Source organism: Thamnophis elegans, chromosome Z (genome assembly GCF_009769535.1).
Source record: "Thamnophis elegans isolate rThaEle1 chromosome Z, rThaEle1.pri, whole genome shotgun sequence".
Classification (NCBI taxonomy): Eukaryota; Metazoa; Chordata; class Lepidosauria; order Squamata; family Colubridae; genus Thamnophis; species Thamnophis elegans.
The window spans coordinates 49,970,915-49,982,277 of NC_045558.1; the positions used below are offsets into that span (position 1 = coordinate 49,970,915).

The 11,363-nt window shown below is 42.8% G+C and overlaps 1 protein-coding gene across 1 annotated transcript in view; it reads left to right on the forward strand.

Moving 5' to 3' along the window:
- Positions 1–1,448, forward strand: part of ZCWPW2 (zinc finger CW-type and PWWP domain containing 2) — a 37,603-nt gene extending 36,155 nt beyond the window's left edge. Inside the window, 1 exon segment of the mRNA XM_032237522.1 lies at positions 1,202–1,448. Within this exon segment, the coding sequence (XP_032093413.1) occupies positions 1,202–1,378 (177 nt within the window). The 3' untranslated portion in view covers positions 1,379–1,448.
- Positions 1,449–11,363: the final 9,915 nt, after the last annotated feature.

An 11,363-nucleotide genomic window follows, 5' to 3' on the forward strand; every position in this document is an offset into this window, starting at 1 on the left:
CAGTAAAGGAGAATTGTACTATGGTTTTTTATTCATTTTTATATTTATAGTCTCACAGTATAATTGTTTTTAAATAATGCTTTGTTAATGAGATTTAGCTAGATTAAATCTTGTTTTCAGATTGCAATATAGTGAATCATGAAATGTGTTTAGCAAAAATAAAACTAACCCAGGGGTGGGATTCTACGGTTTGGACCGGTTCGGGTAATCCGGTAGCTCCGAAGATCAACTCAACCAGTTTGCTCCCACTAGCAAGTGGGCCTGCCTGCCCCTGCACTTTATCTTCTCAGCTGAGTTGCGCAGCAGAGTGAATTACCACTCTACAGCTGTTTTCCGTACCAAGCAGTGATCTGGTAGGTAAGTCTTCTCTAAACTGCACACACACATGCAGCACATGAAGCGCGTGCTCAGCAAACTGGTTGTTAAACCGGTAGGATCCTACTACTAGATAAACAACTTTATAAGTTAGCAGGAAATGTGAACCTAATCATTAGCTATACAAATAAAATGAACCATCTCTTGTTGAATCAAGTGCACCGAGTTGCATCTTTCCTACTTTTTATTAAATTTTATTATAAAGTAAAAATATAAAAGAAACAAAAGTTATGAAAATAAGAAAAAAGAGAAAAGTACCAAAAGACAAGAAAAAATTAATGATTTCTGATTGTTCTATAAAACAGTGTTTTTCAACCTTTTTTGTGCAAAGGCACACTTTTTTCATGAAAAAAATCACGAGGCACACCACCATTAGAAAATGTTAAAAAATTTTAACTCTGTGCCTATATTGACTATATATAAAGTAATTTTCCCACGGCACACCTTATACTATGTCACAGCACACTAGTGTGCCACGGCACAGTGGTTGAAAAACACTGCTATAAAAACAATATATCAACCTGTTGCTTTACATTTCACACATTAAATGATTTCTATAATTACAAAACCACTCTAATAATCAAAACCTAAATTAAAAGTTTCATTTTCTGTCAGTTTGTAGAAAATAATCCAGAAGCAGTTTCCAATTAGAAACAAAACTAGATAAATTCTTTAATTGAAACTATCTATGCTAACTCCATTACCTTTACCATAATTCTTTCATTGTGGGAATTACTGTGTCTTTTCATTTTCATGAAAACAGTTGCAAAATTACATAATTTAGTCACAATATGAATTAAGTATTTTTTTTCTTTTTTGGCTCTAGATACTTAACTGCTGTTTAGAAGCTAGCGAAGAAAAAAGACCAATGGAAATCAGCACTGAAGAAGGCTGTATTATAATTGATGGGAAAGCTTTTGTGGCTGGAGAATACATAGAGAGCATAACAGAACAGTTTAAAGAAATAGATTCTTTAATGGCTGACTTCCAAAGCAACTTATAGCACCAATAAGAGAGAATCTGCTATACTGTTTCTAGCTTTAGAAAACATCCTTTTTCACATATAGTGGGAAAATCTTAAAAACAGCTCAACAATATAGATTACATGGAGTTAGATTTACTTTAACAAGGGGTTATATTTATTGCTAAAATTGATATCCCATGTCCATATTACTGTATAAATATATATGATAAGTGAAAGTTAATAGCAATGTTGTGTACTTTTAGATATTGTTTTCTGTAAAAAAAAATCAGATTGAAAATAAAGATTAATCATACTTCAGTCTAGAGTGTTTCTAAGATCACTTTGAATTTCTGAAGCTCTCCAACAAATCAGTTTAAGTATAATTTTTCAGGAAGTCATTATGGAAATTCAATACAGTGAGAGTTGTAATTGGAAGTCTCAATTTTAAATAATTATATTAATTTCTTTGTTATGATTCATTGATGAACCACACCATAGATCCATAAATATAATTCTAACTGGGCTGTTTTCAATAAAGCTGTCAATTGCTTTAAACTATATTTATTCCTACCTAGAACAGGAACTAGTTTCTCATATAGCAATGGAGAACAGAAAACGGATACCCTGGTGTGATTTCCTAATAGCTATGAAATTGGTCTCATATGCCTCCCACATACTACTAACTTGAAAGTTGTGCACTTAGAAAGATTATTATAAAGCAGGTCTATATAATTTAACTTTATCACAACCTTTTTGTTCTAATAATTAGGATTACAGTTTGACACTTCATTTAAGCAATATAGAAAAGTTACCATTCTTGTCTCATTCAATTTCATTTTTAACATAAATTTAAGGCATAGAATAAGAAATACGCTTTTGGACATTTATTTTAACTATACCACATGTATAAGGTGACCAGATGTCCCGCTTTTGGTGGGACAGTCACGATTTTGCACAATTTGTCCTGCATCCCACGGCGTTCTTAAAAAGCCCCGATTTTTTTTAAATTTTTATCTTTACCAATGTAAAGAGGCTGCAAGGCCGTGGCAGATACGGGCCGCCAGTAGGACTTACTGATTTTCCAGGATACATACAAGTTGCCCACTACGTCCTCCATATTCGGGGAGAGACACTCGCTCCCGCACAGCACGATCACGCCGCAGGTTTTCAAAGCCACACTCTTGATTGGCTCGCAAACGGCCAGACGGTATTTTGTCCCTTCTGTCTCCCCGTTGCTCAGAAAAGCAACTTCGGGAAGGTCCTTTGCTAGCAGGCAGGTTCTAGGACACCTGCCGCTACTAAAGGACCTTCCCGGAGTTGCTTTTCTGAGCAACAGGGAGACAGAAGGGACAAAGTACTGTCCGTTTTCCTCATGCCACGAGGACAGCAGGAAGACTAGGACAGGGATCTCCTCTCGGATCCAGCCTGGGAGAGAAGCAGCAGAGAAAGGTAAACCAGCATTTTATATTTTATTTGCTTTATTTGCTTTCGGCCCGAGCGGGGCGGGGAAGACACCTTGCCAGAGGCTGCTGGAAAACTCTTTCCGAAGAGAGGGTTTGGGAACTGGACAGGCGAGATTGGAGCGGGCAGGCGGGGAGCGCACTTGCTCCCCTTTCCCATGGCCCGCCTTTCCCCACAGAGCCTGTGGATGCGGCTGCTGGCTGTGCAGGTGGCCTGGAGGGAAGCTCCATACCTCCTGGCGTGGACCTGGCATTGGAGATCCGCGTTTTCAAAGAGTAGCATTATTTCACTCCTCTCCCGTATATAGTGGGGGAGCTATGAGAAGCGGGTGGTGGCCACTTGGGGAATATTTGTGTCCCCAGGAGATCTGCTCTTCCCCTTACCTCTGAAGGGGAGGCCAGGCATGAGAGAGAGTGCTAATGATAATGACCAATTCCCTCCTGTTTCTGCGGGTTTAGGGAGGGAGAGAAGGTAATTGCAGAGCCTGGACTGAAGTTAGGAGGCTGACTTGCTACAATAAGCGGTGACCATTATTTGGAGGAAGAAAAAGCATAGCCGTGCGATGGAGATTTGCTCTTTCAGAACCTGCATCATCTTTTTTTTTCCAAATTTAAAAAAAAAGCCTTTTAAACATTCTTATTCCTAAAGGCAAAAAAAACCCATGAGGCTTGCTGGAGAACGGAGCAGAGGTGACGTGCGAGGGGGAGGCGGGGTGCCGTGGGCGGGGGAGATGTTGCTGAAATAATTTGATCTGTCAGGAACTCGGAGGTGGGGGGGAGGTCAGTGGGAAGCCTTTGCTGGCCCGACGCCAGACATAGCTCTGAAGTTGCTTTCCTTTCTATTGAAGCAGCAGATGTTTCCCTTGCTTAACATCTTGGCATTTTTCGCATTGCGGCGGGCTGCAAGAAGGAGTGAGTGAAGACCTTTTCCGGATTGCTGGTGGTGGAGGTGCGGGCCCGTCGCCCCTACTCAGCAAAGCAAGTCCACGGAAGTCCTTTGCGCTGGCTAGAAAAGGTCTTCACTCACTCCCTCTTGCAGCACGCCCCAATGTGAAAAATGCCGAGATCGGTGCACTTGGGGCTGCTGCTGCTACAACGTCCAGAGAGGCTCCGCTGGTCTGGAACCCATCTGCAGGGGGAGGGATCCCCCTCGTGTTACTCGTCTTCCCGGATGGGCTGGTAAGGGGATAGAAAAGGTTTTTCTCCAGTCCCAGGTTTCAGCTTCTTGGCTTCAGTATCTCTTTCCAGCTTCTTTTGTTGAGCCTGTAATTAAGGTTCTTTTTTATGTCTTAGGAAAGATCACCTGGTTAAAAAGAAGGAAGAGGCTCCGCTGGTCCGGAGCCCATCTGCAGGTTGGGAGGGAGGGAGAGACAGACAGAAAGACAGACAGACAGAGACACACAGAGAGGGAGACACACACACACACACAGAGTGCGTGATTAAGTGAGTGAGTGAGAGACAGACAGACAGACAGACACACACACACATATACACACAGAGTGACAGAGAGAGAGGAAGGGAGAGGAGAGAATGAGGGAGGGAGAGCTTTCAATTTGTAGGGATGTAACCTGGTTGTTTTTGCCTGCTCTCAAAAAGATGAGCAGGTTGAACCTGGCTAATAATTGGAGGGGAACCCACCTGGGAATCTCAGTACTATATATTTAATAGGAAAATATTAAAAATTGTCCAAAAGCAACAATGACAATTTCCATACTACTGCTAAGAAAATTACGACACATCAATAAAATTATAGGAGCTGAGTTTAACTCAAGATAAACTTTTCTAAAGGTAGACAGTTATATAACAATTCCACAATTCTGAAAGAACAAGCTTGTTCTATATGAAATTTAATGCTACAGCAGAATGAAGTAACACTGAAGATAAGTGCAGGTTGTCCTCAATGCACGACCACAATTGAACCCAAAATTTATGTTGTTAAGTGAGAAATGTATTGAGTTTTGCCCCATTTTACAATTTTTCTTGCCACATTTGTTAAGTGAATCATTGCAGTTAAATTAGTAACATGGTTGTTGAGTGAATCTGCTTTCCCCATTTTTTGCTTGTCAGAGGGCTGTGAAAGGGAATCACATGACTCCGGAAAACTGCAACTGTCATAAATCTGTGTCAGTTGCCAAGCATCCGAATGTAAATCTCATGACCATGGGGATGCTGCAATGGTCATAAGTGTGAAAAACATTAGACGTTCTTTTCTGTGCCGTTGTAACTTTGAACTGTCACTAAATGAACTGTTGTATATTGAGGACTGCCTATATTACATTTAATTTTTTTAAAATAGCCAATAATTTATATCCTTGAATAAGACTGCGTTTAATTCATATAATTATATTTTATGACTATTTACATAGAGATAAATCTTACTAATTATTATGCTTATAAACCAAGGCAGAGGAACTTGTACAATACTCCCTTTCACAGCAACATTCCCTTGGAAGTAGATCAACTTGAGACCTAATGAGGTAAAGGCATCTGAAGCGAGTTGGTAGTTAAATGACTATATTTTATTTCTTCATAGCTTCACTATCATGGCAAACAGGTCTATTGGTAAACTGTAAACATTTTGCTAATTGGTGCCATTTTTAAGAAAATATACACAGGATTGAAGTACTAGTATTAGAACTCCAATAAGAACAATAATACTGCATTATGGTGGGGGGGTTGATTATTTAAAGTGACAAGTAATGTGAAATTAATCTCATCAGACAATACATATTTAATTCCCATGGTATGGCAAACATTAATACTAGATTTACAAGATTTACTTGTATCTCATTAGAATATAAAATATATATTTTGGTGGAGGGACTTGTGACTCAGCAGAAGTTTTCTGTGAGTTGAGTCAGGATGCAGGAATAACAATGCAGCTGGGGCTCGTTAGTGTTGTCTGTGAACAAGCGAAGAAGGGGGTTCAGAACAGATTGACTTCTGCCAAACAAGCCTCCATTTGATTAATCATGGAGCAATTAATTGCTGAAAATAGGCAAATGGCTCAACAGATAGCGGTATTGGCGGACCAAATTGCACAGCTGCAGGGAGCTGCAAACCCCCCCCCCAGCCAAGGAGGAAATGCCCAGTAGCCATGCCAGATAAATATAATGGGAGTCAGGCCATGTTCGCCGCGTTTCTGGGACAATGCCAGCTGTTCCTGAGTTTGAGAGCGGAGGACTTTCCCACTGACCGGACGAAGATGGGATTTATTATCAGTTTGCTCTCAGGCACAGCTGCCCGTTGGGCTACCCCCTTGTTAACTCAGCCGAGCCCTTTGTTGGATGACTTCCAGGGTTTTTGTCAGTACTTTAAACAGATGTTTGAAGATCCTATCAAGGGGGAAACATCAGCTAGAAGTCTGAAGTCACTGCAGCAGGGGAGTGGTTCATTGCAGGACTATGTTAGTGAAGTCAGGCTGCATAGCCAGGATTCCACGTGGAATGAACCAGCTTTAATGGACACGTTCCAGGATGGATTGTCTGAGGCCTTGCAGGATGAACTGGCAAGGGTGGACAGGCCACCGACGTTCGACGCGTTGGTCCACTTGTGCCTGTGGATAGACGCCCAGCTGCAGAGGCGAAGGCCTCGCTGTGCATTCCAGGAGACCACCAGCATGCCGGTTCAGCAAGAGACTGCAGTGGACTGGAGGAGCCCATGGAGTTGGGTGCTGTCAGACCTCGAGTGACCTGTACAGAGATGGACAGATGACATGGTGAGGGATTGTGCTTCTACTGTGGGGATCTTGGACACCTGGCAGGGAGTTGCCCCAAGAAGAACAGAAGGGTTGCGCGGACTGCAGCCGTCCCTCAGCAATGCACTATCATGTCAGACAACCCACATATTTGTGTGGCCATGATACCCCGTTTGCACAAGGTAGCGTGCATTCGGGGTGTGTGGAATCCCAGGGTGGATGCCCTGCCTAGTAAAGTGGAGAACTCTGACCCTGCGAACTCGCTTCCACCTTGGACTGTTCTACCCGTTGCATCCTGCGCTGGCGTTTGTCATCCCGTGAGCTTACAGTCTCTGATACGGGATGCGCAGTGGGGTGACAACTGGGTGGAGCAACGAAAGGTGGAAGTAGGGCCGGCTTCCCCATGGACTTTGGAAGGGGATCTTTTGAAGTATCGGGGCCGGCTCTATGTTTCTGCATGGCACATCCGTAGACGGGTGCTCTCGCAGGTTCATGGCGCTTCTGCATCGAGACATTGGGGTTTTTTCTGGACGTTGCGCCTGGCCTCCCGTCAATTTTGGTGGTCCCATCTGAGAAATGACGTGTGGAGGTGCATGGAATCATGTGCCCAGTGCCAATGGGCCAGGTCTGCAAGGAAGGCTTCACCAAGATTCCAGCCTTTGTCAACCCCGGTCCCCGCAGCACTGGACCTTGTTTCTAGGTTCCTGACAGGGTACCAGTGTCTTGGACTGTGTTCCATGGAGGCCGTCACCAACCCTTCTGGGCCGCACCCCGATCATCGGAACCGGGGGAAGGGCCCTGCAGGAGGGGAGTGTGTGGTGACTCGGCAGGAGTCGGTGGAGCTGCCGCCAGACTCCGATGGTGAGGGGTCATATGAATTGGCCTTGGAGGAGGTGTTAGGGCTTGGCCGGAGCTATTAGAGCCGCCGCCAGACTCTGACAGTACGGGGGCTGGTGGGTCAGCCTTGGAGAAGGTGGAGGACCCTGGACAGGGTGGTAGGGCTCGGCCGGAGCTATTAGAGCTGCTGCCAGGCTCCGACAGTACGCGGGCTGGTGGGTCGGCCTTGGAGAGGTTGGAGGACCCTGGACTGGGTATCGAAGCCATGAAGGGCGGGAGGAGACGTGGTGGCCACCAGATACCTGGGGAGCATTGGAGCAAGGGGAAGGTTCCTGCAGGTATTTGGGAATCACGAAAGAGGCACCACAGGAAATGAGTGCGGGCCATATTATGGACAACCCATTCCAACTGCATCCAGACCGTCAGACCCGGGGAAAGGGCCCTACGGTGGGGGATAGTGTTGTGACTCATCAGAAGTTTGCTGTGAGTTGAGTCGGGATGCAGGAATAACAATGCAGCTGGGGCTCGTTAGTGTCGTCTGTGAACGAGCGAAGAAGGGGGGTCAGAACAGACTTGTATAGAAATTTTAAATATTTACAAATGAAAGACACAAGACTATTTTGAAGTATTTAAAAGCAAGTCATCCTCCAAAATTAATGACATAGCCCTCCTAACAGGACTCTTTTAAAAAACAAATATATAAGTATTATTGTTGTACACAGAAAAATGTACAAAATGTTTGAAAATCATAAAAAGACATCATAAAGCAGTTTGTCATTGTCAGTAAGAATACTTTGTCACTGTGCACACAACTATACTGCTGATATTGAAGAATACTGTGTCTCACATATTCCTGTGAAATACCAAGATTGGCAGCATCTCCCTTTGAGTGATTTAATTGCCCTGAATCAATTCATCAGCTTGATGATGTTATTGCAACATTCACTTCATTTTTGATCATACAAATCAGCTCTTTCTGGTTCACCATATTTATACTTTTGGCCCAGCAATAATTATATTACAGCAACATAATCATCACCATAAAGAAGCTGCTTTCAGCAGTGAATTTCAGTTGAAGCGACTTCAGCACTCAAAAATTCAGTTGTGGCACGTTGCTTAAAGCATGCTTGAGAACCTGTCACAGCCTTCCATTTCACAAACAATAGCAACCCAATGTTTTTTCAAAACTATTTCTCAACAATCAAAACAAAACAATGTTTCAGCATTTCTAACATGTCAGTACTATCTTTTATGGCAATTGACAACCTCGGAGCCATTATTTTTCACTCAATCCTTACACTATGTAAGTGGATATCAAATAAATACAACAGGCAAGAGGGTGGGAAAAGTGATAATTCTGAGGGGAAAAAATGCCTGGGTCAACATTAATTTGAGAAGCAGCTATGATCCTGCCATGAGATGCTAGTACAGCATTTCTTTGGTGTTTTACACAATCCATGTTCAGCTGACACATGTATTACATTTGTCTTTTTTGCCCACTTTGAGCCATCCACTAACACACTGGTAAACTCCACACAACACTGATCCAAGATTGCATAGTGTGAGAACAGAGTGCACTGCTATTTATACAAAGCAGGTGCACTGCTTTAGTACACATATAACACCCATATGGGTGTTTATATGCCTACAAGCAGTGTTTAATACAGCATCACTCTATTTCAAGTGTTTGAAAAGCAATTTTTTAAATTTTCAGCCCCACTCCAAGAATCTTCCCACCTCACATCCCAAGCTGCTGTTCAGTTATATATAGAATTGTCAGTCACATCCTTCCGTTTGAAAGAGACATCTTCATCCTCCTCAGTCAGCACCTCTACGCTAAAGTGACCAGACATCCTGCTTTTGGAGGGACAGTCCCAATTTTGAACAATTTGTCCCACGTCCCGCAGCATTTTTAAAAAGTCCCATTTTTTAAAAAAAAAATTAATCAACACCCCCCCCCCCCCCCGGTCAATGCTTTCCCTCTTTACCAATGTTAAAATCTGGTCACCTTACACGTGTGAATAAACAAAATGAGTATATTCTTTAGTTCAAACCATGTAATCCAGAGGTGGCATTCAGTGGGTTCTGACCAGTTCTGGAGAACTGGTAGCAGAAATTTTGAATAGTTTGGAGACCCTCCTCAAGAAGCACCAAAGCACAACAAAGGTGTGTGCAGGGCGGGTGGCTGTTCGCTTAAGGAGGGCCTTCCCATGTGTGTGCACCCTCCCAGTCCCTCCACAGCAGGCCAGGGGGTCACAAGAGGAGAAAGAGGAGGAGGGTCTATGGAGTCAGTGAAGTGGCCCTGTACCTGCCTTCGTGCCACATTTGCATGTAGGGCAGCCTTTGCCTCCTGCCGCTTCAGACTGGAGCTTGCGCCCTCTGCGCTTGGCCAAAAAGTTGCATGGGTGGGGTGGGGGAAACACAGTAAGATGATGGCCAGGCCCTTAGTGTAGGAGTGAAGTGGCTCTGTACCTGCTTTCGCACCTATTTGCTTGTAAGGCAGCCTTCACTTCCTGCTGCTTCGGGCTGGAGCTTGAGCCCTCTGTGGGAAACCACAAAACCTGGGTAGGTGTAGCTGGGGGTGTCATGTGACTAGATGTGAGTGAGTGAAATTGAGTTGGCCATGCCCACCCAGGTTTTGTGGCTCCCAGTGTTTTGTTTTCTGTGGGAAACTGGCCCAAGTGGCTCTTTGAGTGTTTAAGATTGCAGACCCTTGGTTTAGCCCTATAATTTTTCCCTTTTAAGGGGATTGTTTGAGAAGTGATAGGGCATCACTGTATTTTGAATCCTGTGAGGAATAGCTATTAGAATTGAATCAGACATAAGAGAAAAGTGCTTGTTAATATAAGACTAACCCATTTTCTTCAGCTATTTTTGTTTTTTATCACAGACATCATTTCTCAACATATTGATCACAGTTTAAGGATGCATTGCTGAATTTGCTTACTTACATCAGAGGTGGGCTGCTCCCGGTTCAGCTCAGCTCGGGCAAACTGGTAGTGGCAGTGGTGGGAGGTTCTGCATACCTGCCTGGTTACTTCTGCGCATGCGCAGAAGCATTGTGCACACGAGCATGAGCGAACTGGTAGCACCAAGATTTGCAACCCACCTCTGACCTACATGCAATGTATATTACATGTAAATTGATAAAAACAAACCCATAATAATAATAATATTCTTAACATTTACCTATTGCAACTTAGAATTTTCTCTGAGTTGCCTTTCCAAGATATTTTTTTAATTATTTTTTATTCTCTTACATACCATGTTAACTATACATTCACATAATTGTTATTCTTCTTTACATTTGTCATTCTTATACATTTGTTATTTCATTTAATAGGTTATAATATACAGTTTGGATTGCTTTATATAACATCACTTCTCTACTTTCTTCCTTCCTCTCCTTCCCCTTCCTTCTTCCCTTACCTCTCCCTTACTCCTACTCTTTCTCTCCCTTCCACTCTCCTCTCTTTACCTCTTTCTTCCTTCCCCCTCTTCCTCTCATTCTCTCCTCCTCTCTCCCTTTCTTTTTCTGTTACTATAGATATCTCTTTCAAATCTGTTTATGTTTTCTTGGGATGGTATTTCCGCAAACCCAAACATAATTTAGTATCATTTCTTATTCCCTTATCTTTGCTAAACTATCCTATGTTTTCCCCCCTTTATATCTCTCTCTTGTATATATTTGTATATTTAATATTTTCTTCTCTCTTTTCCCCTTCTTCCCCTGCCCCCTTTTTCATTTAATAGTGCATCATCTGGGTTCTGTATCTTCTCCTTACTTTCTTTTCTAGCTTCCTTTCTCTAGCCAATCATAAAATCTTCCCCATGTGTTGAAGTACACTGATTCCTCTTTATTTTCAGGGTCAACCTATTTATCTCTGCACAATTTAGTATCATTTTTATTATCTCTTCATCTGTTGGTAACTTATTTAATTTCCAATTTGGGGCAAATACAATTCTCGCTGCTGTAGTTACATGTATAATCAAATAAGTATCCTCTTTCTTAAGTTTCTCTGGGATAATA